The following is a 27,682-nucleotide window of genomic DNA, read 5'->3' on the forward strand; positions in this document are numbered from 1 at the left end:
TCTTGAGGTTTGTGGTTATTTCGAGAAAATGGTACCCTGACCTATAAAAAAGGTTACTTCATAAATAGTGAATGTGTACCTGGCCTGCCTTGGAGCGCAGTTCTGTCTTCTGCTTTTCCCAAAGGAAAGAACCAGAGAACAACCATAACAAACTTGATCTTTTGAGAAGGAATCAAGACAATTCCTCCTTCCCACCTGTCATTCTGAGTTCTTAAACCTATGTAATTAAAGGAATGACGATGCTTCACAGTGGTACACATCACTTTCTGATTACTTGGGTATGTTGCCGGTATCAAATTCTAGTTTCTTCTAAGTTTGTATAGTTATGTAACATTTTCTTGTTCCTTCTGAATTTGTTTAACAACTTAATACATTTTGAATTAGAAAATTAACATTCAGTCCATATAAATGAAATGATTTGTATTTGGGAGTTACGAAGACACATTTTTTATCTTCTGTCATCTGCTCATTAGAAATGTTTTATTATTACTGTCAAATTACAGAAATTAATCACGTGATGTTTACTTTCTTCTAAATTAGAACCTGCTGGTGTTTCTGCTCCTGCGAACACCCTCCCCTGCTAGTTGGCTTCACCTTGGAAATAGTCACTTTTTAGACAAAGCCAAAGCAATACGCCCACAACGTGCTTGTTGTGGGAAGCACACAACAACATCAACAACATGCTGCAGGTTGTGAGACAAAAAGAAAAACGAAAAAAAAATATATATATATATATATATATCTCACTCAAATTTCCTCACCTTTTGCATTTGGCCTAGACTACTTCACAGAAAGACTGATGTGCTTCTGTTACTATAAAGATTACTAGATTTCTTCACGTTTACCTTTTCTTTATGTTTGAAAAGTTGGAACCTGCATGTGTATGTAATGAAAATGTGAGTACAATAGGTAAAGGATTAATTTATTTTTAGATGGCATGAAGTTACTGGTTGTTGGGTTTTGTGTTCTTGTTTACATTTTAGTGGATTTTTAATATGAAATATAATGGAACATTATGTTTGGGGCATTCCAGTGGAGTTCTACTGAAGTTGAAAAAACTCTAAAGCACCTTTGAATATATTATTTGTTAATAGAAAGGGTGAGCAGGTGATGCAGTCCTTGTAGGTATAAAGAGTGATGTTTCCAATAATCAACAACTTATTCTATGCTGTAGTTCTTTTTTAAAACACAGAACAGTTTTGTTACCTGTTTTCCCGCTACGTTTCGTTTGCGGCTGCAAACTTCATCAGGTTGACGCTGATGGTGGCGTCACTTCCTTCTCCGTTTATCCACGCCACCATCAGCGTCAGCCTGAGAAAATTTGCAGCCGCAAACGAAACGTAGTGGGAAAACAGGTCACAGAACTGTTCTGTGTTTTAAAAAAAGAACTACAGCATGAAATTAGAAATATGACACAGCAGGAACACACCTAAGATGTTCAAAGAAAAACAACTTATTCTCCTTCTTTCTGATAGAAAATATTGACAAGTGTGCCCCAGGGCCCCTTCTCTTCATCATTTACCTTCTACTGCTTGGTCACATTTTCTGGAAATTTAACATTCAATTCTATTGCTTTGCAGATGACACCCAGCTTGTACAGCAGGATTTCCCCCAGCGCTTTACAGGTGCTGGCCAGTAAATTAGAATATCATCAAAAGGTTGAAAATATTTCAGTAATTCCATTCAAAACGTGAAACTTGTACATTATATTCATGCAATGCACACAGACCAATGTATTTCCAATGTTCATTACATTTAAATTTGATATTCATAAGTGACAACTAATGAAAACTCCAAATTTGGTATCTCAAAAAATTAGAATATTCTGAAAAGGCTGAATATAGAAGACACCTGCTGCCACTCTAATCAGCTGATTTACTCAAAACACCTGCAAAGGCCTTTAAAAGGTCCCTCAGTCTTGTTTTGAAGGCACCACAATCATGGGGAAGACTTCTGACTTAACAGCTGTCCAAAAGACAATCATTGACACCTTGCACAAGGAGGGCAAGACACAAAAGGTAATTGCTAAAGAAGCTGGCTGTTCGCAGAGCTCTGTGTCCAAGCACATTAACAGACAGGCGAAGGGACGGAAAAAATGTGGTAGAAAAAAGTGTACAAGCTCTAGGGATAACCGCACCCTGCAGAGAATTGTGTCGACAAACCCATTCAAAAATGTGGGGGAGATCCACAAAGAGTGGACTGCAGCTGGAGTCAGCGCTTCAAGAACCACCACGAGGAGACTCATGAAAGACATGGGATTCAGGTGTCGCATTCCGTGTGTCAAGCCACTCTTGAACATGAAACAGCGCAAGAAGCGTCTCGCCTGGGCCAAGGACAAAAAGGACTGGACTGATGCTGAGTGGTCCAAAGTTATGTTTTCTGATGAAAGCAAGTTCTGCATTTCCTTTGGAAATCAAGGACCCAGAGTCTGGAGGAAGAGCGGAGAAGCACAGAATCCACGTTGCATGAGGTCCAGTGTAAAGTTTCCACCGTCAGTGATGGTGTGGGGTGCCATGTCATCTGCCGGTGTTGGCCCACTCTGTTTCCTGAGGTCCAGGGTCAATGCAGCCGTCTACCAGGAAGTTTTAGAGCACTTCATGCTTCCTGCTGCTGACCAACTTTATGGGGATGCAGACTTCACCTTTCAACAGGACTTGGCACCTGCACACAGTGCCAAAACCACCAGCACCTGGTTCAAGGACCATGGTATCCCTGTCCTTGATTGGCCAGCAAACTCGCCTGACCTTAACCCCATAGAAAATCTATGGGGTATTGTGAAGCGGAGGATGCAATACGCTAGACCCAACAATGCAGAGGAGCTGAAGACGACTATCAGAGCAACCTGGGCTCTCATAACACCTGAGCAGTGCCACAGACTGATCGAGTCCATGCCACGCCGCATTACTGCAGTTATTGAGGCAAAAGGAGCCCCGACTAAGTATTGAGTGCTATACATGCACATTCTTTTCATGTTCATTCTTTTCAGTTGGCCAACATTAGAGAAACAAACATTTTTTCATTGGCCTTTAGAATATTCTAATTTTCTGAGATACCAGATTTGATGTTTTCATTGGTTGTCACCTATAAATATCAAAATTAAACGTAATAAACATCGGAAATACATTGGTCTGTGTGCATTGCATGAATATAATGTACAAGTTTCACGTTTTGAATGGAATTACTGAAATATTTTCAACCTTTTGATGATATTCTAATTTACTGGCCAGCACCTGTATAGGCCTGGCGGCCCACCAGGCTTATACCTCATTTTCTGGGGGAAACCCTGTACAGTGACAATGAATTCCATGAAAAGTGCTTTTAAATAAAATGTATTATTATTATTATTATTATTATTATTATTATTATTATTATTATTATTATTATTATTATTATATACACTCACTGGCCACTTTAATGGGTATACCATGATACCACCGAGCTGGACCTCATTTTGCCTTCAGAACTGCCTTAAGATTTGTCGGCTGCACATCCATGATGCAAATCTTCCGTTCTACCACATCCCAAAGGTGCTCCACTGGGTTGAGATCTGGTGACTGTGGAGGCCGTTTGAGTACAGTGAACTCATTGCCATGTTCAAGAAACCAGCCTGAGATTATTGGAGCTTTATGTCATGATGCATTATCCTGCTGGAAGTAGTCATCAGAAGATGGGTACACTGTGGTCATAAAGGCATGGATATGTTCAGCAACAATACTCAGGTAGGCTGTGGCATTGCAACGTTGATCAATTAGTACTAAAGGGGCCAAAGTGTGCCAAGAAAATGTCCCCCAAACCATTACCCCACCACCACCAGCCTGACCCGTTGATACAAGGCAGGATGGATCCATGCTTTCATGCTGTTGACACCAAATTCTGACCTTACCATCCGATTGTCGCAGGAGAAATCAAGGCTCATCAGACCAGGCAATATTTTTCCAATCTTCTATTGTCCAATTTTGGTGAGCATGTGTAAATTGTAGCCTCAGTTCCTTGTTCTTAGCTGACAGGAGTGTCACCTGGTGTGGTCTTCTGCTGTTGCAACCCATTTGCCTCAAGGTTCAACGTCTTGTGTGGTCAGAGACACCCCTCTGCATACCTTGGTTGTAACGAGGGGTTATATGGCTCCCTTTCTATCAACTCAAACCAGTCTGGCCATTCTCCTCTAACCTCTGGTATCAAGGCATTTTTGCCCTCAGAACTGTTGCTCACTGGATGTTTTCCATTTTTTGGACCATTCTCTGTAAACCCTAGAGATGATCGTGCGTGACAATCCCAGAAGATCAGCAGTTTTTGAAATAGTCAGACGAACCCGTCTGGAACCAACAACCATGCCATGTTTATTTTTCACATTCTGCAGCTCGGTTTGAACTGCAGTGAATTGTCTTGACCATGTTATTGGCTGATTAGTAATTTGCATTGACACACAGTTGGACAGGTTTACCCAATAAAGTGGCCAGTTAGTGTAGCTCCAGTGCATTAAGAAGAGCCCAAGTGTTCCCACTGGCAATCATTTAACTGAAATCAGATTGGCTGATTCACGAGCTCAACTCTTGATTACAAACAGTTTGTTTTGCTCTTTTACGCGCCAAGTTAAAAGCAAATTTCTTTTTATTGCATTTTTTTATTGTAAACAAGTAAAACACATGCATTTTAAGGATTCCATGGTTAGGTCAAAACCCCAGAAATGACCTGTGTGGAACCGATTTAGCCCTTCAGAGAATAAGTGATCTTATGTGATCACTTGTGCTTAAGGCAGGCATGTTCAAAGAGCGGCTCGGGGACCATTTGCAGCCCTCAAAATGATTTTGTTTGATGAATTGTCTCTCTATTGCAGTAATATTTTTAATGTTCACATTTTTACTAAAATGCTTTTTTTGGAGCGTTTTTGAGCAGTACACATGGGAATAAATTACCAAAAATTATTTTTGTGCATAATATTATAAAGGAAAATTACATTTTTGTGACCAGCAAGGACCACTAATGTGACAATTTGGCCTTTGTTTAGAACATTTGGGGCAACCTTAAATCCTAAACCATAAATTCAAAAATAGAAGGAGACAGGAGGCTGAAAAATGTTAAAAATTAAATAAATTTAAAAAGAAAATGATAACAAAAGTGAAAATTTTAGAAAATCAGAACAAAATTGCTCGAGAATAGCACTGGACAGATCAGATCATAAATACAGTAAACTAAAATAAAAAAAAAACCTCATTTGAAAGCAGAGTTTATTAAACAACAAGTTAGTTGTTTCTCATTATGCAATACCTGCTCTTTCTTTTCCAGTTCAATCTCAATTGGCTGATCATCATCAGGTTCCCTTTTTGGTCGCACAAAAGCAGGAGGAGTAAGCTGATGAGTTTTGTCTAATTCCTCTGGCTCTACTCCCTTTCCGTCCCGTAACCTTGACCAAGCCTCCTGGTTGACTTTACATTCATCCCTGACTGGAGCCGAGGCCTGTTGGGAGGTCGACGGGCCGGCGTGATTGTCAGTCTCCTCCTGTTTCTCCTCATCTGTGTTTTTCTCATCAGTGCTGACTGATGTTTTGGCAGGAGCTTCATGTTCCTCTGCATCCCCTTCAGTAGGTTTAGCAGCACGTTCTTTAAGTCCCGCTTGAAAGGCAGAGACGACGGCGCTGCATTTCTGCACCTTCTCCACCTGCTGTTTCTTTGACATAAGCACTCCCATGGCTGCAGACAGACAAAAAGAGAAAGAAGCACAAAATTTGTTAATAATGTTTCATAGCTATCGTTTCCACTGAGACATCTGACTCACAGCTCTGGTAACACTCGCAAACAAGCCAATCTGATTTCAGTTAAATGAGGCTACAATGTGGCTAGAAACAAATTATATCCAGTTTTCTTACTCTAAGCAACTTTTACCTACTTTAAACTACTGAAGTTTCTGCTTGTGATGGAAACATGTTGAGTATCATGGACAGAATAGTTGGAGATGGTTCCAGCAAAGGTCTGAGGAACACTGTGTCTGAACACTCAAAACAAGCAGATTGACAACAGCAGCAGAAGACCACACCTGGTGCTACCACAGACCACATGAGTATTGTTGCGATGTCCATGCCTTTAAGACCACAGTGGGCCCATCTAATGGCCACTTCCATCAGGAATATGCACCATGTCACCAAGTTCATCTCAAACTGTTTTCTTGAAGACAACAGTGAGTTCACTGGACTCCAACAGCCTCCACGATCACATAATTTCAATCCAGTCCAAATTCTTTGGGATATTTTAGAAGTGGCTGAAAATTCTGCAGCAACTGTGTGATACTGTAGTGTCAATGTGGACTTACTATGAAGAATGTTTCCAATGGATTGTCCAATGACACCCAAAGTATCAGGGCAGTTTTGTAGGCAAAAGGGAGGTTCACCCCAGGGTCTAAAGGGCTGGTATCCAGCACATTTTAGTTTTAACTGTTTCAACACACCTTTCAATTTCAATTAGCAGGGGCCTCATTTATCAAGCTTGCACAAAACAGGGTCGGAAAACTGCGTAAGCAACTTTCCATGCAAACTTTGGGATTTATGAAAGAAAACTTAGCGGAAAAATGTGTGCAACTTTAAGTTGACTAAGGACCTTGCTTACGCACATTTTTGACATGGAGAGCACCCGCAGTGCTGCTGCTGAGAAGGATAAAATTATGAAATCCTGCAGCATTATCACTTGTAACGCTTCGTTTTCACACAGAACAAGACCCCCCACATGCACACACACAAGCACACACACACACACACACACACACACACACACACACACACACACACACATGCACGCACACACACACACAGCCTGAAGCGCAGAATACGGAATGCAGAATATCAGCAGGGGGACAGATTGAGACAGAATGTCATGCGTCTGTGACAGTGTGAGTGTCCTGTCGCTGTAACCTGATTGATCATGTGCCCTGGCTGCTCAAACAAGGGAGATCTCCGTTTGGGTGACTGGTTAGCGTAAGTGACTTTCACCTAGGAGTCTGGGGATTGAATCCTGATCAGATCTTTTTTTTTTATCCGCCACAGATCTCTCTGAAGAACTCAGCATTGACGGCTTCAGCAACACTGTGCCACTCCGTGGATTTTCTCTTATTTGTTTTGCAAAAGCACTTCCTTTCATTTCTCCACCTCACCCACAGGTACCTCAATTTCTGCTTCTGTGAAATTGCGCTTCCTTGATCTGCCTTGATCTACGGTCACCATGTCATAGGTGGAGCGCTGCAACAGCCGGCTTATGTATATGCATGAGATCCATAAGGCATTTTGCATTGACTATTTATGGTAGTAAGTGGGCGTGGTGAGGGCGGGATGTGACTAAAACGCAGCTGAGAAACATTCTCGTTAGTCTCTGATTTATGAAGCGGAGATTGCGTGCAGCTGTGCGTACTCCATGTTTGATAGATCACAAACCTACTTGGCACATTTTTTTGCTGAGCTACCATTTTAGTAAGGATTCGATGCAATGTTTGATAAATGAGACCCCAGGTGATTAACAGGTTTCTTTAGAGTCTGATGAGCTGTTGCACAGGTGATTTAACCACTGAATCAAGTGTGTTGGGGCAGAGAAACCACTAAAACACGCTGGATACCAGACCTCCAGGACCAGAATTGAATACCCCTGGTCTATTAGCTTAAGTGGCTGAGGAGGAGACCATCAACATTACTTTTTAAATTTATGAAAACATGTCAGCTTGACAAAACAAAATGAACTATTTTTTTTTGTTAGTTCACCAATCACTGGTTTCTGTATATGTCCAGGGTAGGATGGGTCAGCCACAATCTTTCATGTCCAACTTAAGCTTCTGAAGGTGTACTGGTCTTGTAGGGAGATTGCAGTCAACCACCTTCTCTGCAGACCACATGACACGCTAGAGCCTCTTTTTGTCTTAGACAGTGGCGGTGGTGTGCCAGGTAAAGATGGATGAGTCATTTCCACTGGCAAGTTGAATTTGCTGTAACAACCTTTGCTTTGCTTTTGCGACAAGAGAGCTGGGGTAATCAGAGATGATGGTTCCCAGGAAGCTGCAGGATTCTACAGTATCTACTGGATTTGAATGGAAGATGGGAGCAAGAGGGCCTGGGGTCTTTCTCAAGTCAGTAATCATCTCCACTCTTTTGACAGCATTTAGCTCTGCAGTCTGCAGCAGGTTGTCAATCTGACATCTGTAGTCTGACTCATACTGAACACCTGTTTGCTGGTTTTCTAGCAAATATGGCTCAGCTTTTCCTAAAGCTGATACAACATACTGCAATATCCCTAAAATCCTTTGCTAATGTTGCCCTATTTCTAACATTTGCCTGAAAAGATCCAGTGAGATGAACACTTTTCTTCATTAGGTTCATCTCAACGGGTTCATCTCACCACACAGACTTCTCTCTCCCTACAGGACCCACACTGTTCCTGTCACATCTCAGTTGTAAGCATTACCCCCCCCCCCCCCCCCACACACACACACACACACACACCACACACATGCTCCCACTCCAACTGTCTATTTCCAGCAGTAAGGTGAAAAAGCAGCTGGAGCCGCAAAACTAGGTTGCTGATCCAGATGTTTCCATCCCCATGCTAGTGAACCCCTGCACTGCTGCGGACGATTCTGCAGCCAGTCTTTAAACTCATTCTGATTCACAGAAATAATTCAAGAGTTATGGGTGGTAATCTCTATTCTTTTGGAGACAAAAATCCTTAAAACAACAATAGAACTATTGTAGCATCCTAAAGCATTACATTTTTGAAGAAAGTGTTGAATGTAAGCACCATTCAGGCTCCACTGCCGTTTCTCCCCTTAGAGACAGAAGAAGTGTGATACGTTAATAACCATTTTTTTTTGTTTGTTTTTTTACCAACCCATCAGACTGCAGTTTGAGGAACTTGGGTTTTACTCATTTCAGCAGGTGGCCAGAGTACTAAAAATTATTGTTCCCTCAGTTTTACTACAGGAGAAATGTCCAGGCGTGTCATCCACAGAGCTGTAGCGAGACAAAGTGGAGGACTACAGATACCAGGGTGTTCACTTAAGCAACAGATGTTGCATATTTTCTTCTGTGGTTAAAATATCTGTTGGAACTGAAGCATTTATAGAAAAAGAACAAATAGATAAAGAAGACAGGTGCTGCACAGGGACTAATGTGGTGAAAAGAGAAACCCAAACTGTAAAGGATGTGCGTTACGACAGCGGCTCGCTTTACGGTATCTTTACGACAGTCAGGAAGAGTTTGTGTGTGTGTTAGAGGTTAGAGCATGCAGAGGAGACGCAGCATGTTTTAATGGATAAATTCAAGCTTGTTAGAGAGCAAACTCTCTTCATTCATTTAAGATATGTTGCAAAACCATCACATGGTGTCAGAAGTGGTGGAGTATGGCAAAGTTTCAGCCACCGGAGAGTTTTTGCTCCGAGAAGCCTGCAGAATGGCCGGAGTGGAGGAAGCACTTCCCCCGATACAGAATATCAACGAAACTGGACAAAGAGGACAGCCCGGTTCAAGTAAGCACGCTGGTTTGTGCCCTCGGAAGGGAAGCTGAAAACATTATGAGCTCCTTTACATTTGCTAGCAGTGAAGAGGAAGCTGATTACGAAGCAGTGATGGCTAAATTTGATTCATAATTCATCCCGAGACGTAACATCATCCACGAATGCGCCTGCTTTAATCAACGAGTGCAGCACCAGGGAGAACGAGTGGAGATGTTTATTCGGGCACTTCATGGACTCTCAGAGCATTGTGACTTTGGACCGAAGCGAGAAGAGCACATAAGGGACCGAATCGTCGTGACGATTCTGGACAGGGATCTGTCACAGAAACTGCAGCTGCATCCGAACCTCACCCTGGACACCACCATACAAGAAGTGAGACAGTCGGAGGAGGTTAAACTACAAGTTCACAGGCAAGAAGAAAGACCCTCTGCAATGCAGGAGATTAAACAACAGCACAGTGGAGGAGCAGCATTAAAACAAAAATGGCAGCACCATGAGGGCGCAAGACTGAAGGAACTCAGCAACCACAAGTGCTGCGGGAGATGCGTTAAGATGCCTTGCAACTGCCAGGATCGATGCCCTGCTAAAGACTCCACCTGCAACGTGTGTGGGAAAAGAGAACATTGGGAGGGAGTGTGCCATAGTAGAGTGGTGAGTGAAGTCACAGAAAGTACGGTGCACAACGAACAGTTCTACCTGGGTTCAGTTAACAGCGTGCCACAAGTACTTGATGAGTACTTGATGGAATGCCAGTGAGATTCAAGACAGATTCTGGAGCTGACTGCAGCGTTCTGAGTGAAGTGACGCACAAAGCACTGGAATCAAAAGAAATCCTGCAGAAAACAAGGAAAGTGCTAAGCGGACCAGGGAGACACCTAAACTGCCTGGGTGAGTTCACCGCAGAACTTACAACCTCAAGCTATATGTAATAATAGGGGAGAATGTGAATAATCTGCTCAGTCATCAAGCATCTCTAACAATGGGCTTAATTAAACAAGTGTATGAAGTCAACAGCAGTGCATACGAGTTTGGATGGCTAAAAACCCAACCGGATAAAATATTAATCAAAGAAGATGCACATCCCTATGCAGTAAATACGGCACGAAGAGTTCCCATACCTCCCCTGCGATGGACTGGCTCTCTGTCCAGGGTGTGCCCCACCTACTTGCCCGCTGACTGCTGGAGATAGACACCAGCCCCCCCCCCGCGCGACCCTGCATGGACAAAGCGGGTTCAGAAGATGGATGGATGGATGGAGTTCCCATACCACTGTTAAAAGCTGCAAAAGATGAGCTGGAGAGGATGGAAGCTAACAACATAATTGAAGCTGTGACAGAACCAACTGAATGGTGTGTGCCGATGGTGCCTGTTCCAAAAAAGACTGGAAAAAACCCGCATTTGTGTGGACCATGAAAAACTTGATCAAGCTGTTAAAAGAGACAGATTCATCCTCCCAATGGCAGAAGAAATGATAACGCAACTGAGTGACTCTGTTGTCTTCTCCTCCCTGGATGCTGCCTCAGGATTCTGGCAGATCCCTCTGGATATAGAGAGCCAAAGACGGACCACCTTCATCACACCATATGGAAGGTATTGTTTTAAATGCTTAGCTTTTGGGATAACTAGTGCTCGTGAAATCTTTCAGAGAAAAATGGTGGAGACGCTAGAAGGACTTCAAGGAGTGTCAGTCTACATGGACAATATCATTGTGCATGGCACCAATGTGAAGCAGCATGATGAACAACTGCAGAAAGTCATGGAGAGGCTGGAGTCAACTGGTCTAAAGCTAAAAAGAGACAATTGATTTGATAAACTACTTGTGGAAATACATCTCTGATCTGGTAAATGTTGCCTAGCCACTGTATGAACTGCTTAAAGGGACATCTGTGTGGATGTGGGGTCCAGCGCAGCAGACTGCTTTCAGCAGGATTAAAGAGCTTCTCACTACTTCACCAACTCTGGTTTATTATAATGCCAATAGGAGCACCATGGTGTCGGCTAATGCAAGTAGCTATGTTGTTGGTGGCATCCTGTTGCAGCTACACGGTGTGGAGTGGCGACCAGTGGCATTCGGCTCCAGACGGCTAAGCAAAGCAGAAAAAATGTACGCTCTAATCGAGAAAGAATGCTTGGCATGAGTGTGGGCATGTGAAAGATTTGAGAAAGATCTGTATGGCTTTCCAGCATTTAAGCTAATCACAGATCACAAACCTCTGGTGCCACTTATGAACTCCAGAGACCTGGATAACACACCTATCAGATGTCAGAGACTCTTAATGCGCCTGATGAGGTTTAACCTGGAAGCTGAGTATGCTCCTGGAAAGACTCTAGTTGTTGCAGATACTCTGTCCAGAGATCCGCTGCTGGGAGAACAAAATGGTGACGACAGCCAGACGGATATGGAACAATACATCGCAGCTGTGGTGGGAGCCGTCACAGCATCAACGACCAAGCTAGAAACCATCAGATCAGCGACAGCCGTCGATGAACAGCTACAAGAGGTGAGAGGATACATTGAGGAGGATTGGCCAGAGCACATAACACATGTACACAACAGCCCAAAAATACTTCTCAGTGAGGAATGAACATTCAGTTTACAATTGACTGATCCTTAAGAGGAAGCAAAATAGTAATCCCTGCTACAATGAGATCTGAAATACTGGAGAGGGTGCATGATGGACATCAAGGTCTTAACAAGGGCAGACAGAGAGCGAACACATCAGTGTGGTGGCCATGCATAGCATCACAAATCACACAGAAGGTGGAGAACTGCATGTACTGCAGAGAACACAGAAGGGCCCAAAACAGGAAACCTCTTCTGTCTACTCCTCAGCGACCGTGGATGAAGATAGCTATGGATCTCTGTGAGCATAAGAAAATGAACTTGAATGATCTCATCATCTCAGACTACTACTCCAGATACTTGGAGATTCTGCACTACAAGCTTACAGGTTGTCAAGAAACTGAAAGCTATATTTACTTGTTATGGGATACCGGAAGAGGTCGTAAGTGACAATGGACCCCAGTTCAGCTCAGAAACATTTAAAGCTTTTGCCACTGAGATGGATTTCAAGCACACGACCTCCAGCCCCCATAACCCACAAAGCAATGGGCATGCTGAATGTGCCGTGCAGACAGCGAAGAGGACTTTGCAACAGAAAGGTCCCCTTCTTGCACTAATGTTCTACAGGTCTTCACCTCACAGCAGCACTGGTGTCAGCCCGGTGGAGCTGCCGATGGGCAGGAAAATGAGAACAACCCTACCTATCCTTCCAAAGAATCTGCGTCCTCAATGGCCGAATCAGAGCAGCATCAGAGCTAAAGATGCAAAAGAGAAGAGCAGCCAGGCTCACTACTACAACAAACATCATGGAGTGAGACCGCTGGTACCACTGCGGAAAGGAGATTCAGTTCTCATCAAAATGGATCACCAGAAGACTTAGTCTACTGTTGCAACAGCTACAGGACAAAACATCATGCAAAGGTCTCAAGTCGTTGAGACTGAGCCAGGAACCACATACAGACGACATTGTTGTCACCTACAAACCCTGAATACTCCAGGAAATGCCAACAAGCTGGAGCCAAAGCATACCAGACTCGCGAGAGAACACTAGTGGGATCCCACATGGATCTGGTCCTACTTCTGAGAGTCCTGTGCAGACCAGATCTGGAAGGATTGTCAAGCCGGTGAAGAGACTTGATTTGTAAACCCTAATGGTTCAAGAAAAAAAATACATAAATAAATAAAAATACAGAAAAGACAAAGATAAAAAGATATGGAAATGTACACGTTTTGATTCTCTTTTCAGTTTGCAGATCAGAAATGTATAACTGTTTATGCTTAAATAGACTGCGTAGTACCAAGGAAAAGGAAACGTGAGACTTGGTTAACAGACTGTTATAATGGTTGATTGTAGGGTAAGTTATTGTCATTTCCGGTTCAGCATGCATTACTTGTAGTACGCCGTGATTGTGTTCTGTGCTATTTTGGAAAAAGGGGAAGATGTAAAGGATGTGCGTTATGACAGCGGCTCGCTTTACAGTATCTTTACGACAGTCAGGAAGAATTTGTGTGTGTGGTAGAGGTGAGAGCATGCAGAGTAGACGCAGCATGTTGTAATGAATAAATTCAAGCTTGTTCAAGAGCAAACTCTCTTCATTTATTTAAGATAGGTTGCAAAACCATCACACAAGCTGTATGGAATAATAAACAACTAATAAAACCTTGACACAACACTCAGATGAACCTGGAACACCTTTAGTCGGGGACATTTTCATCTCTGTTGCAACAAGGGGCAGCTCAGGTCACTGGTGCCTGCAGCAATAACAAACTCCTGAGCCAGGATACGACTCTCCTTTATGATGAAAGGCTGGGTCTACCTGCCTTTATTTGATGAAACACTTTAATTTCCTTTTAGGGATATTAAAACATTTTCTCAATTCCAATTTTCCATTCAACTGTTGCAGATTTACTTTTTAATCAACTCTAGCAAAGAATGCTGATATCAATGCAGAAATCTGAGGCTTGTGTTAGTGAATTGGCTGCCTACATCTCATCAGTTGGATTACTTTTGAATAGCAATAAACCATTTGGAGTGAGTTTGAAATGACTGCATACACAGAAGTCTGTAAAACAAGCAGATACTGGCTGGTAAACAGAGTCAATATTAAAACTGTGGCCTACAAACATCCGCACACTCTACATATATGTGTTTAAAACTGTTATTTGAGTAGATTTCATTGTGAAGGAAAATGAGAAAATATAATTATAAAGTGGTAAGGCAGATGTAGAGAGACAGGTAAACCCAACTTGTTTTTTTCTTTTAACCCTTTGATGCATGATGGTCACTACTGTGGACAGGTACTCAAATTTGTTATTTTTGCTATTAAGCACAGCTGTTGAAAACTTTATTGCAACTGAGCCCCTCCATTTGTACTTCAGTAAGTCAAGCCAACATATTTCATGTTCAGAATGCACACTGTCCACTGAGGTGGACATGTAATAAATTATTTGTAAATTATTAAATGTTACAAAAAATATTTGTTGAAATTTGTTTCATTCACACCTAAAGATGAATGAAAAATAAAATGTTTAAAAATCATGGTTGAAGATTTCATAATTCATGCATCAAAGGGTTAAGTCAAGTCAAGCTTTATTGTCATTCCACTAAATGTGGGGACACACGGTGGAGCAAAATACATAATCAAACATACAACAGTGAAGTCAAATAAAGGAAAATACAACCTATACAATGCTTCATATAAATACTAGATGGTATATGGCCTGTATTTGTATAGCGCCTTCTTAGGGTTCTACAATCCCCCAAGGCGCTTCACAACAAAATGAGTCATTCATGCATTTACACACACAATCGAACGCTGGTGGGGATGAGCTACAATGTAGCCTCAACTGCCCTGGAAGTGATACTGCAGGACACTGGTGCCACCAGTCCTTCTGACCAACACGAGCAGGCAAGGAGGTGTAGGTGTCTTGCCCAAGGACACAACAGCAGCATTCTCTGGTAGGAGCTGGGATCAATCCTACAACCTCCCGATTTCAGGACAATTTGCTCTACCTCCTGAGCTACTGCTCCGGTATCGTCTTCCCATGAGCTGAAAGAGTTTTTGAGAAAGATGGTTGGAGTCCTTTGTGACGTTAATTGTTCTGCTGGAGCAATGTGTCAGAAAAACATCCACGATGGAGGGGAGAAGAGGCACTGATGATCTTTGGAGCTGTGTTCACTGTCCACTGGGGATCTTTAGGTCAACAGCACTGCAATTTCCATACCAGACAGTGATGCATTTGGTCAGCACACTCTCAATGGTGCCTCTGTAGATGTCGTGAGGATCGGTGGGCGGACACTGACTCTTTTCAGCCAGCGGAGAATGTGTAGGTCCTGTTGTGCTTTTTATGTTGATGTGAAGTATATTTTTTTAAATAAATAAGACCTTACAGCAGCAGAAATGTCAGACTATAGGAAGAGAGAGTTTTTATATACTTTTTTGATGAAAGCATCACAGCCACAGATGTCCATTTAGTCAGTAATGGAATGGTGTATCAGAGAAAAGTCTTCTTTTGGCTTTTCCCTCCAGGGGGGCCACAGCAAATTATCTGTGTTCTTTGCATCAGAGGATAGTAGAGCTTGTCAAAAGTGGAACAGTAACTCAGAGGAACGTATAGTTTGTTAGAATTGGAATGCTTTATCGGTCTAATATGCACCTTGTCAAAAATAAAATGTTGTATCAGAGGAAAAGGGACGTGTTCAAGCATGGAGCACCATAGGAGGATAGTACAGCTTGGTTTAGGATCAGTGGATAATTCTACTTTTAGGCAATTTGTTAAATTCGCTGTGTCTCAAAATCTTGTTTTTCAATGATTATATACCCCTTTGAAGTCCCTTCTCATCCAAGGTTAAGCTGCACTTCCCTCAAATTCCATGTCCATTTTCAGGAAGGTGCACTTTCCTCTGACATGGCAATTTCATTCTGACAAGCATGGAATCCTTGAGTGTACTGACAAGCTCTAAATATGAAACACATCCGCTTACAATCTGAAGGCATTTCTGATGTCGTCTTTCCAGGCAATCTGATTTCTTCATTATTTTTGCCACAACTCTACAAAAGGTAGACAAGAACATGTTTTACTGGTAGTGTTTGGACAACCTTTGGAAAAAGATGGTGCTATCTTTTTTTTCCTAGATAAAATATTCTTCAGTGAGCCTCCTTTCACATTCAAACCGTGGTTCAACGTCACCTCCATTCCAGCCAGAAAGAGGCATTTACCACCCAACATCCCAGACCTCCTTTTATGAATTCACCTGGGATATTCGCCAGCATGACCTTACCATTCCATATTTATTTACAAAGCACCATTTCAAAATAGCATGGCAGCTAACCAAAGTGCTGTACATAAAAAAGTCAAATGCTTGACCAAGAAACACAATAAGAACAGGCAAAATACATATGAACAAAGCATAAATAGTCGGAGATAAAAATTCCTACTAAAAACAATAAAATAGGAGAACAGTTAACAGCACTATAAAAATAAAATAATGCGATGAATAATTAAAACATTTGAAATGGCACAAATAACATGAAATAAAATACCAGATGGTGCGAGGTGCCAAAAATGAGAAACTAAATCATAAAAATGGAATTAAAAACTCAAATCCGGTGCTAGATTGTCATGAAAAGTGTCACGGAGGGAAGGCAATGCTAAAGAAGTGTGTTTTCAGGGCCGACTTGAAACTGCTAACAGAGGGAGCCAGATGCGCACGGAGGGGCAGAGAGTTCCAGAGTTTTGGGGCTGCATAAGAGAAGGCACGCTCCCCCCCCGTGATTTGTACCGAACCTTCGGAACAACAAGCAGCAGATGATCTGCTGACCTTCTCATAAAAAGCTCATATTGTTTGACTTCATCACATATCAGCATGATAAAATTCATAATAATGCCAGGGGGCATAGAGAGTTAACCTTTTGTGTGTGTGTGTGTGTGTGTGTGTGTGTGTGTGTGTGTGTGTGTGTGTGTGTGTGTGTGTGTGTGTGTGTGTGTGTTTGTGTGTGTGTGTGTGTGTGTGTGTGTGTGCGTGTGTGTGTGTGTGTGTGTGTGTGTGTGTGTGTGTTTGTGCATGTGTGTGTGCGTGTGTGTGTGCACACATCATAATTATTAGCTTCTGCAAGAGGCATTTACAGGGTTCGGTTTGCTGCACATATCTAACAATATGAACTTAAACCGTGCTTCCTAAATGGAACAATTTGAGATTAAACTAGGATCTACATCATTGGTTCCTGTGGGGAAAACTAGTTCAACACTCTATTTTAAAGGCTTTAGAAGTCAAACCTGACACAATTTGATTATGATAATGTGGTTTTCTACTTGGCAGTGAAAAAGGGCGGGCTCTGTAGATTTAAAGCATGACGGGAACTGTCTGCGTGGTTTATTATGCTATGAAGTCAGGTGAAAAAAGCAGAAGCTGACTAAGTTCTCATTTCCACTTAAGTGAGATGAAATTGCATTGCTGAGAAAGGCAGCATGGTGGATTCGAGCTGATTACGTTACTCGCGGGACATGTGTCTTAGCTCTGAAATCCAATCCCATCCATTCATGCTGTGTGTAAGTGGTTGTGTGAAATTTAATCACATTTATCTGGAGTGAAATGGGAGTCATTCCCTCTCTTTTCCTTCCCAGGCAACAACTCTAAAAGCTTCCTATAGGCTTTGAGCCACCACTGAACTTCATAGACAGAGGAGAGTACAACTCATGCTGGCTTCAGCGAAGATAAGCCGCACGTCTTCTGCCTCATGTGCATAAATCTATTCAAATTAAACGTTAACTCAAATTAAATAAACGTAAAATTAAACTTTTTTTCTCCAAATATTGTGGTTTATCAAGCAAAATCATGATGATATAAATGAAGTACATTTGTGTTTATTTGTTATGTACATGCTTTCATGGTTACTTAAAACACCTAAATTATCAAGACGTACAACCAGAGTGTTTATTGTGGACATATGAGTTGAACGCTGAATGTAACAACAAAGGATCGCCAAAGAGCCGACGGCGTTGATCACGACAAATAAAAAGTCATATCACAAAAGTAAACCTTCACTCACACTTAGCATAAATGCAAAATGATTTATCAAAGACTCAAATACTGTTGAAGTAAAAATCCCGTTTCCTTCCCTTTTCAGGAATTATGTATGACTTTTTTTTAATCTAGTAAAAGTGATAATCTTATTATTGTGATATAATGTAGCAATACATAGTTTTATTCATTTATTTTTATTTTATTTTGCTGTCCTGTTGGGCCCCATGCAATTTGAATTGAGCACTGCTTAGCATTAGCCAATAGCGTTAGTCCTCTGCTTATGTACAGGTGTCAAGCACACACACATGTATATGTATATATAAATGGATAAACAGTATAACATGAGAATGGTTATTATTAAACAATGTGTTTATCTCTGTTACCTGGCTAGAGGTGTGTGTTTATGAATGAGAGGGCATTGTTTCCAGCCATAATCATGGGATCAAGGAAAAGGGCTTGAAGCTAATATGGCAACTCTCCACACAAGCTAGGTTTTGAACGCAAACATAACAGACGTTCATCCCTCCCCTCGGGTATTTCCCCTGAGATGCTTCTGCCGGAACCAAAAACCTGAGATGCTGGACCAAACAAGATAGTGCTAAACACCTGTCGCTGTTTTCTAGATCCAAATTTATTTTGTCATTCGTGACTTCAAATTGTGTTTTTCTTTTTGGTGCTAGTTTGTCCTAAAGTTGGAGTGGTAGCAGCCGGCTTTTTCTCCTTCTCTGATATTATTGAGCAGAGAGCCTCTCACACCAGTGGTGTTCTGTTGCTAAATATGAAAGTGTGTAACAAGTGGAGGACCCAGGGAAGTGCAGGGGTACAGCGAGACAGAAAACTGGACGGTCCAGTAGATGCTTTGGGTCCAAAACATGTTAAGGTGGAGGATTTTAGACAAATATGAGAGAACCATTTTGTCTGTTTTTTTTACATCTCCAAAATGTATCTATAGCTATATTATGTTAGAACGCTGTTAAGAGGCATGAAAAAAATGTTCAGAGCTAATTTGTTCTCCAAATTTACCATTGTAGCTTTAAAGCTCTAGATAGTTCCCTCTGAGGTTAAAATTAACTCTGAATTCCTGCTTTAGCCCTTTGATGCATGATGGTCACTACAGTGGACAGGTATTCAAATTTGTTATTTATTTATTTTTGCTATTAAGCACAGCTGTTGAAGACTTTATTGTATGTGAGCCCCTCCATATACCTGGACTGCAACTGGAGAAAATGTGAATTTTACAGCAAAGCTCTGAGATTATCATAAGGACTTAATTTAAGTGTCCCTCCACTCCAACTCAGAAGCGCTTACATTAACATCAGGGAGTGACAACCTTTAAATGCTAAACATTAAAGAAATTAGCTTTTAAATTGTGCTTGTAAACATTTACCCCTGTCTTATGGTCCCTTATGAATCAGCGTTTGCATGCTTGAAGACGAGCTTAAAGTAAACAAACCGTGTCTGATATATCACTTCTAAGCGGCTCTCACAGCTGGATCCTCAGCTGGACTCTGTGTTATTGCTCTGTGCTCCTAATGGCCCATACCATTTAAAATGAGATAATAAACAGAAAACAAATTGTTCGTTAATGGCCGGCAAAGTGAATGGGCTTCATTCACAGTGGGAGGAAATGGGAAACAATAACAGTAATAGATGTGTCATTAGGTGTCCTAAAACCACTCACATGGAAGCTAACAGCAGAAGGATCCTGCTTACCCCAGATGAAATAATCCTCAAAAGTCAAATAAGCATCTCAAAGTTCTAAAGACAGATGCACCAGTGCAGAGGTGTCACTTCTGTGCATTTTAAGCCTTAGCAAAAGCTCCACATTATGTTATTTTCATCTCCAAAACATCCACAAATTGGAAGAAGCTAAATGAGAGAAGACAGGATGCGGAAGAAGTTTGTTCTGCATTTGCATTTTCCAAACAGAGCTGCAAGAAAAGCCATTGTTGATAAGATATCTGCATATGCAGAGGACCTTGTCATATTGGAGGTTAACTTATGAATATTAAATAAGGTCCTTATGTTGTTTTTCTCTTCCCCAACTGCGTACAAGTTGAATCTGACATAAATGGGTCAGAGTCTGGCTTTGATACCTAAGTGCATTAGATAGCGCTGCACAACCTGCCACTTGCAAACTTCAGATCCAAAAGCTTTGACCACAGACCTGTCAGGGTGATCAACACCTTTTCCTGTGCCTGACTGACAGCGCTGGTGCGGATCAACATTTGTGTGGGTTTGTGTGCATGAGCGTGTGTCTCACTCCCGAGAGAGAGAGATAGAGAGAGAGAGAGAGAGAGAGAGAGAGAGAGAGAGAGAGAGAGAGAGAGAGAGAGAGAGAGAGAGAGAGAGAGAGAGCGGTGGCATGTTTGATTCACATCCTGGAAAGTTAGCCACTAAATTTTGACACTGAAGTTGTTTTTTAATGATATTATTATTATTTTAGAACTTTCATGTTCTAGTAGGAATCAGGCTGCTTTATTATGAGCTGACATTTTTGTGGCATTATGGCTAAAAATACACTTAAGATAAAAATAGAATAACTACTTAACCATTTAACTTCAACACCAAGAAAAAGTGACTTGAATGTTTCTAGTTGGCCTTCTTTTATTTATTAAGGCAAAAAGGGTTTAAATATAAATTCAGGAAATAATAATTTTAAAACAGATATATGTTAAGTGAATAGCACTGTATAGTGATAAAGTTTGACTTTCTAACTCGAAATCACCCAGTTTTCTATTTCTTATATATATATATATATATATATATATATATATATATATATATATATATATATGTGTGTGTGTGTGTGTGTGTGTGTGTGTGTGTGTATAGAAAGCTATATATTCAGTTAAAGGAATACTTTGCAACTTTTTCATATTGTTAAATCATTTTCTTGGGCCAGTGCTCAAACAACTCTTTACAGGGTTAATGAAAGGTCACTCAGATCCCCACCGCCCTCTGTGGCCAGAATAATGCATTTGCAACTTCAGTGTTGCTGGTCCGGTCTTCTGGGCTTAGAAAAAATTGAGTTGGCATACCTGGCACTGCAGTCTGGTTCCAGCATGATTCCTGCATGTTTTGGATCATGAACACAGCTGATTTGTTTGATTTATTGATGAATCATGCCTATAGACACTAATGAAGGGATGCAGAGATGTTTCAGCTGTCAGAATAATCAAATCAATCAAAGATACTTTATTGATCCCAGAGGGAAATTAGAGTTTCAGTTCACACAATAAGGTGTAAAAAAGACGAATGCATGGTGAGGAGATAAGTTATGCTTTCGGTTCTACTAAGCGGACACAAGGGGGTGGTAAATGCAAACCAAAACTGCCCTTAAGTTTATGTCATGCAGAGATTAAAATATGCTCCACTAAGTGACTGACCTGCAGGTTGTATGATGAATTTTTTTGTGTTTGTTAGTCATACTCTAATAATAATAATAACAACAACAACAACAACAACAACAATAATAATAATAATAATACATCTAATTTAGCCCTAAATGTTTCCTTGAAAATTGTATTTATTGTAAGGGCAGTGAGTAAGTTCAAGCTTGTTGTCCCAAAATCTCATTAGGTTTAAGTGATCGATGCTCCAAAATGACACAAATTTATTCTTGAAAGACTATTTACTGGCTGTTCATGGCAGCAGGACATTCTTACCCATTTAAGGAGAAAAAACCCTTTGTTTACTGTCTTGGTGTCTGAGGGGATTCAGACAGTCTGCTTCAGAGGATCAAGAGGCTGATTATTCTGCTTTGCTGGCAGGCACACACACAGATCTGGCTTTGTAAACATACATCACTTCTTCCTATAGTTTCCTTAACAATGAGCACATCCACCTACTAACCAGCAGATAGTAATATTTTATCAAGTCGTTACATAATTTTAAATCTACACCAAACACATTTTCCTTTGTTTGTTGTCAAAAACTGTAGTCAGGATTAGCTATGTTGTATTTCTGTAACTGGAGTCTACTTTTCCAAATGCAACAATAATAATAATAATAATAATAATAATAATAATAATAATAATAATAATACACTTGATTTGTAATGCACTTTACATTTCACTGAAATCTCAAAGTGCTACAATATTAAAAAAAACAGCATGTGTTTGGTATGAATTGCAAACTGCACCTTGAGCTGGCTGCACATTGACTGCAGAACCTCGTACAATATTGCTGTTGTAGCTACACAGTTAGCTCAGTGAGAATTAGTGAGGAGGTATAATAATGCAGATATTTCATTTTTGATCCCTGCATGGGAAGAGCATATCTACAACTAGATTTAGGCATCTGTCTAACCTGATATTGTCTGAATATGAATGAACAGGTTCAATATTATCCAGGTTACTTGCTAAGGAAGTGCATCAGCCCAAACACATTAAACCTAGTAAGCTAACAAGTCTCGTTTTTCCCAAAAACCTAGTAACACCTTAAAGATGACATTTATGTTGTCCATCCCACCAGAACATTGTGCACTCAAGCAAATAGAACATCCTTATACCATTCATTCTTCTTCAGTCTCTGAACCCATCAGCGATAGATCGATGACTCGGCCTACGGGGAGACGGGCTGTTTTTAGTCTCATGTCGCCAGAGGAAATGTGGAAGTGTGTAATGCATAAATGTGAGGGGAAAAAATCCTTCCTGTTTCCTCTCAGTGGATGAAAAGATAGTCACGAAACAATTGATTGTTGTGTGGATTTACTCCACTTCTTCTGCTTTCCACTCGCTGTTTACTTCCACGTAACCTGAGCTTGTTCTGCCTCGGCTGGAACCAAACCGCTCCACTACGGGATGTTTGTAAGCTCCAAAGACCAAAGCAGGGCCCAACAAATGTTTCTTTAGTTAATGTTTTTTTCTCGTAGTATAGATTCAGTCTCATTCCACTTTATGGCCTAAGTGTGAAGTCGTGGGTGATAACTTTTAAAGCAAGGCAGCAAAACGAAAGTCCATTAGAAAATCCTCCAGCAGCTCCAGACAAGAATCTCTCAACCAGCATCCAACTTCTCTGCCGGTCACTGCCCTTTTGTCCTACACTGTAAAACTGATAAAGCACATCCTCAAAGCTAATGTCACTGAAATAATGAAAAGACCAGCCCAGAGTCCTGATTTAACTCTAATTGAGAATCTCTGGGGGATTGTTGGTGACAGAGTGATGGCTTAATGGCCTCGGCGGTTTGGAAACTGTGGAAGAGGCTAAAAGAAAACTTAAACAATATCAAACCGGAGCAGGGTGAGACATCTACACTGGATACGCTGGAGCTTGCAGATGTGCAGAAGTGGATTAAATCAAGTAACCATGACAAATACTGGTCCTTTTAGCTGTGGCCATTGCTGTTAGTTATTTTGAATCACCTGGTATAAAGAATGTGACAAACCCACTAGTTGTTTAGGTATTTTTATATAAATTAAAGGTCTCCTCCACTCATTTTTTTTCAATACATTTGCTGTGGTCTCTAGTATACATGAATGACTTGTGAGTTATTCTCTGTGGGGGAAAAAAAACACCTCACGCTCCTGTTGCAAGAAGAAAAAGTTATAGCCGGAGGAGAGGGGCTCAGAAAATGGCAGGATTTGGGATCCTGCTCATTTTTATTCATATTTGAACATCTCTCCTTTGATTGGCTAAGAGCACACAACTCTCCAAGATTTTGTGACAAATCTCTATCTACAATTCTTTGAATTTAACCAATGAAAGTCAGATATTGCTTCTCAACCATCCTTCAACTGAATTATTTAGAAAAAAACTCATAGAAGAGGCCTGGACAAAAATGAAGAGGTAACATTTTATAATGTTTTATTACTAAACATTTATAACTATGCCATTATATAACTATTAATTAATTACACCATTAATAGGTTATACAAATAATTTATAAAGCTTATACTAACATTTACAAATACATTAATAAGTGTGTAATAAGTCATTAATAAATATTTTCAAGGTATTGGGTAATATTTACAATTCCTTTCAGAAGCTGTGATGACATATACAAGTGATTAAACAATGATTAAGTAAACATTTGCAAACACTCTTTTCCACATTCGATAATAGTTTATAAATTATGTAAAAATGTATAAAGTCACAATCATCATTGATTATATGTAAGGTTATGACACACCAGTGATTTATAAAGAATTACCTAAATGATCATGAATACATTTTTCTATTAATTTTGAACATGAAATCATTTAAATGTTGATGAAATCTACAAAAAATAATCCACACAATTATAAACCCTTTTCATTTATTATTATGCTATTTATTTTCTTTAAAATGACAGTGTGTTACCTAAATCGTTGCAAGCAAGCAGTATTTTTGTGTTGGAGCAAGACCTTACTAACGGATGCTCATTAGGTTCAAAAAGCACTGGGGAGTGCAAACTTTAGCAAAATAACGAGCACATCAGACTCACTTTCATCACTGGCAACAAGTGAAGAGGTAAATGTGTAAAACAATGTTTAAGAAAGATGAATGTTTTGTAATCATTTGTGATTAATCAGTAAATGCATTTTGTCCTCATGGGCTCCTACAGATGGAAACATGGCATCTAATGTGACGTTGCCCAGAGACTTGGAGCCGCTCCTATGTGTTTTAGACCTGATTTTTTATGGTTGTATGTGACAAAGTCACCAATGTTTTTCAACAACTGGGCATAATTTAATTCATTTTTAATAACATGTTGATGGATGTTTCCAGAAATGAATGGTGAAAACTACACATTGTCTCTTTAAGTATTGTTTGGAAAAAAGGGGGTAGAGCTGAATCTATAAAGAATATTCAAATACTTAAATAAAAATTTTAGACGATTCGTTTCATGTATCACTTCTGAGTTATACAGTCTTTTACTGGTGTAACTTCCTTCCCTAGAAATATACTTTTTTTATTCATTTGTCTTTTTTACAACTTCTCTTGTTACAATTTCACTAAATTTTCTAAGGAAAGGAAAATAAAGGCTTATCCAAACATTAGATTTATCGATGGATTACTGTGGGCCTAAAGTAAAACATTACACCTAAATAGCATTTGTAATTATTTTAGTGGAGCTACAAATGATTTTAAAACATTTATAAATAATGAGTTGTTCACACTTTACATTAGGGGAAGCAAAAGTGTAATAGATTACTTGTAGATGTACAAATGTCATCTATTAATGTTTTTCTAAGTCTATAACTTATAGTGTTGCAGAACATTTAACAACGACATGTAACCTTTGACAGATGAGAATCAGAAGGTTTGCAGTGAAGGGCTTGTAGATGCTGACCAGTTCGAGTGTTTGGTCATCAGTTATAAATCTAGCACATAATGCAGTAGGCTTGTTCATCTGTCAGATGTTTCCTGGTAGATCTTCTTTGGCTAAAGGGTTCAGATCAGAGATTTCCCACAAATGTTTCAAACCTTCATACATTCACTTTCATTTATATTTGCACGTTTTAGGACTGAATATAATTGAAAGATTCAGGTCAGACGCTTCCAGGACACACCCAGTGTTCTTGCAAGATCTTGTTGTTCACAATAAAAAAAAACAATAACCCACTTTTAATCATGCATGAATGCTAAATATCAATTCACAATATTTAAGTGTATTGATGTTTTCTTATATCTCCAATTATAAATATCCATTTTTTTAAAACAACCCAACACTGCCTGACAATCAGTTGAATGTTTACTGAAATACTAGCTTTTTTCGTGAATCACAGAATCTGATGGTTGCCAGGTGTACAGATCCAATCCGAAGTCAGGACATTCTGTTTTCCGACTTTGTGTGTGTTCAGATTTGTTAGCATAAATTAATCTGTTACAGCTGTTGTACCTCTTTTCCCTTGAGGATCCCCTTAGATGTATCCAAGACCAGCCAGGACCCCCAACACCCACTCTTACCAACATACACACACAAAAACTGATTCATTACAAACTTTATACAGACACAGAGTTAAAACTCTTACATAGTAGAGGTGCGAATCTTTACTAGTGCCCCAATTTGATTTGGTTACAATTATTAAGTCAACGATTCGCACAACTTTATTACATCACACTGGACCAGAGCCTATATAAAGAGCACCCTGACCCGACTCCTGTCATAAGTCTTCGAGTGTTCATGTGGAAAGCATCTCTTCCAGACGTGTCTCCAGAACCCATCGGCAATCATTTATATTTAGCATGGTTGAAAACACTTCTCTGTCAAACACCTTTGAGATGGAATCTCTTTGTACCATTGAAAATAATGAAGATTCGTGTCTGTGGGGCGATTTGGTTGAAAAAGAACTGCGTGATTTACCAGATGTGGGAATTATCATTTATCCATATGACCCAATTTATGACGAGGAAAACGTGAAATATGGCGATAAACAAGAATCTATGAGCGACTTAGAAGAAACCAGCTGCAGAGTTCCAGCCAACACATTCTCACACCCAAAGCATCAAAATATGACGCGTGCGACCAAGCCTCAATATATGACGATTCGGGATGCCCCAGTGCGTCAGGAGACGACAATCAGGGACACGCAGGGACACGTGGCTCCGCTGGCGTCAGTGTTTGACGCCCGCGGTCACATGGACATTAATCGACTAGTTAACCTTCCCCTCACCACAATACTAACCTTAAAGTCAGTAACTGTGACCTTAAGGTTAGGATTGGAGTGAGGGGAAGGTTAAGTAGTCCACAAGTCGTTCTAATGTCCATCTCACCACCGGCGTCGAATAACGACGCTCTGGGACGGTGCGTCATCAGTGTATCCCTGATCATCGTCTCCTGACGCGCTGGGGCATCCCGAATCATCATATATTGAGGCTTGGTCACACGCGTCATATTTTGATGCTTTGGATGTGAGAATGTGTATTCGGGGAACCTCCAGATGGTGAAATATTGATGGATTTAAACCAAATTCTGAAAGAACTGGATGATAAAATTCTGAAATAAAATTCTTTATTTGGCATACAAATTGAAGGAACAAGAGGAAATTAATTAATTAAAAGAGACTTTACTAACAAAAGATACAAGAACTCTTTCAACTCAGACAGTCTCAGAAGAATTTGTTTAATCAGACTGAAAATTATCCAAATGTTCTCTTGGAACAAGAAACTCTTTCAGACTCTGAAATTGTCCGAATAGTGACTAATTATGTAGAAAAAGAAGCTTTTGCATCAGAGATTCAAACTGATGACAAAAAGCAAGACGTGTTGATCGATTATGAAGGAAATTACATTTTACCTTCAGCAGACTGTGATTTGGAAATCACTGCAATGCCTGAGTGTCTGACAGTCGGGGAACCAGATGAAGTGAATGTTCATCCTAAACAGACAGAAATGCAGGATTGTGTTTATTCATCAGAGACTGAGGAACATGAGGAAATCCTGCAAAGTGTGAACGATTTTGCAGAAAATATTTCTGACAGCAAAGAAAACCTGGTTGATTCTGAAACGACAGCAGAAATGGACGAACTGATCAAACTCTCGTTTCCTGAGCTACTAAATGAGTTTGAAACAGGTTTGACTTTCTGTTAACAGACCTGTCATTTGAGATAGTGGGAGAGAAAAATGTTGGCGTCAAGCAAAAATCTCGTAGGAGAAAGAAAGGACGTCAGGCTGAGAAGGACATCTCA

General features: G+C 40.4%; 1 protein-coding gene across 3 annotated transcripts in view; it reads right to left on the reverse strand.

The window, feature by feature from the left end:
• Positions 1-27,682, reverse strand: part of phf24 (PHD finger protein 24) — a 61,561-nt gene that overhangs the window by 26,293 nt on the left and 7,586 nt on the right. For 2 of the 3 annotated variants that reach the window (XM_054744167.2, XM_054744165.2), the window contains exons 2-3: positions 27,292-27,372; positions 5,266-5,687 (exon numbers count right to left, since the gene is read on the reverse strand). In XM_054744167.2, coding sequence (XP_054600142.1) covers positions 5,266-5,685 — 420 coding nt within the window. In that variant the 5' untranslated portion in view covers positions 5,686-5,687; positions 27,292-27,372. The remainder of the gene's footprint in view (positions 1-5,265; positions 5,688-27,291; positions 27,373-27,682) is intronic. The other variant, XM_054744166.2, reaches the window with a different exon arrangement.

The sequence above is a fragment of the Nothobranchius furzeri genome, chromosome 6 (assembly GCF_043380555.1).
Source record: "Nothobranchius furzeri strain GRZ-AD chromosome 6, NfurGRZ-RIMD1, whole genome shotgun sequence".
Taxonomy (NCBI): Eukaryota; Metazoa; Chordata; class Actinopteri; order Cyprinodontiformes; family Nothobranchiidae; genus Nothobranchius; species Nothobranchius furzeri.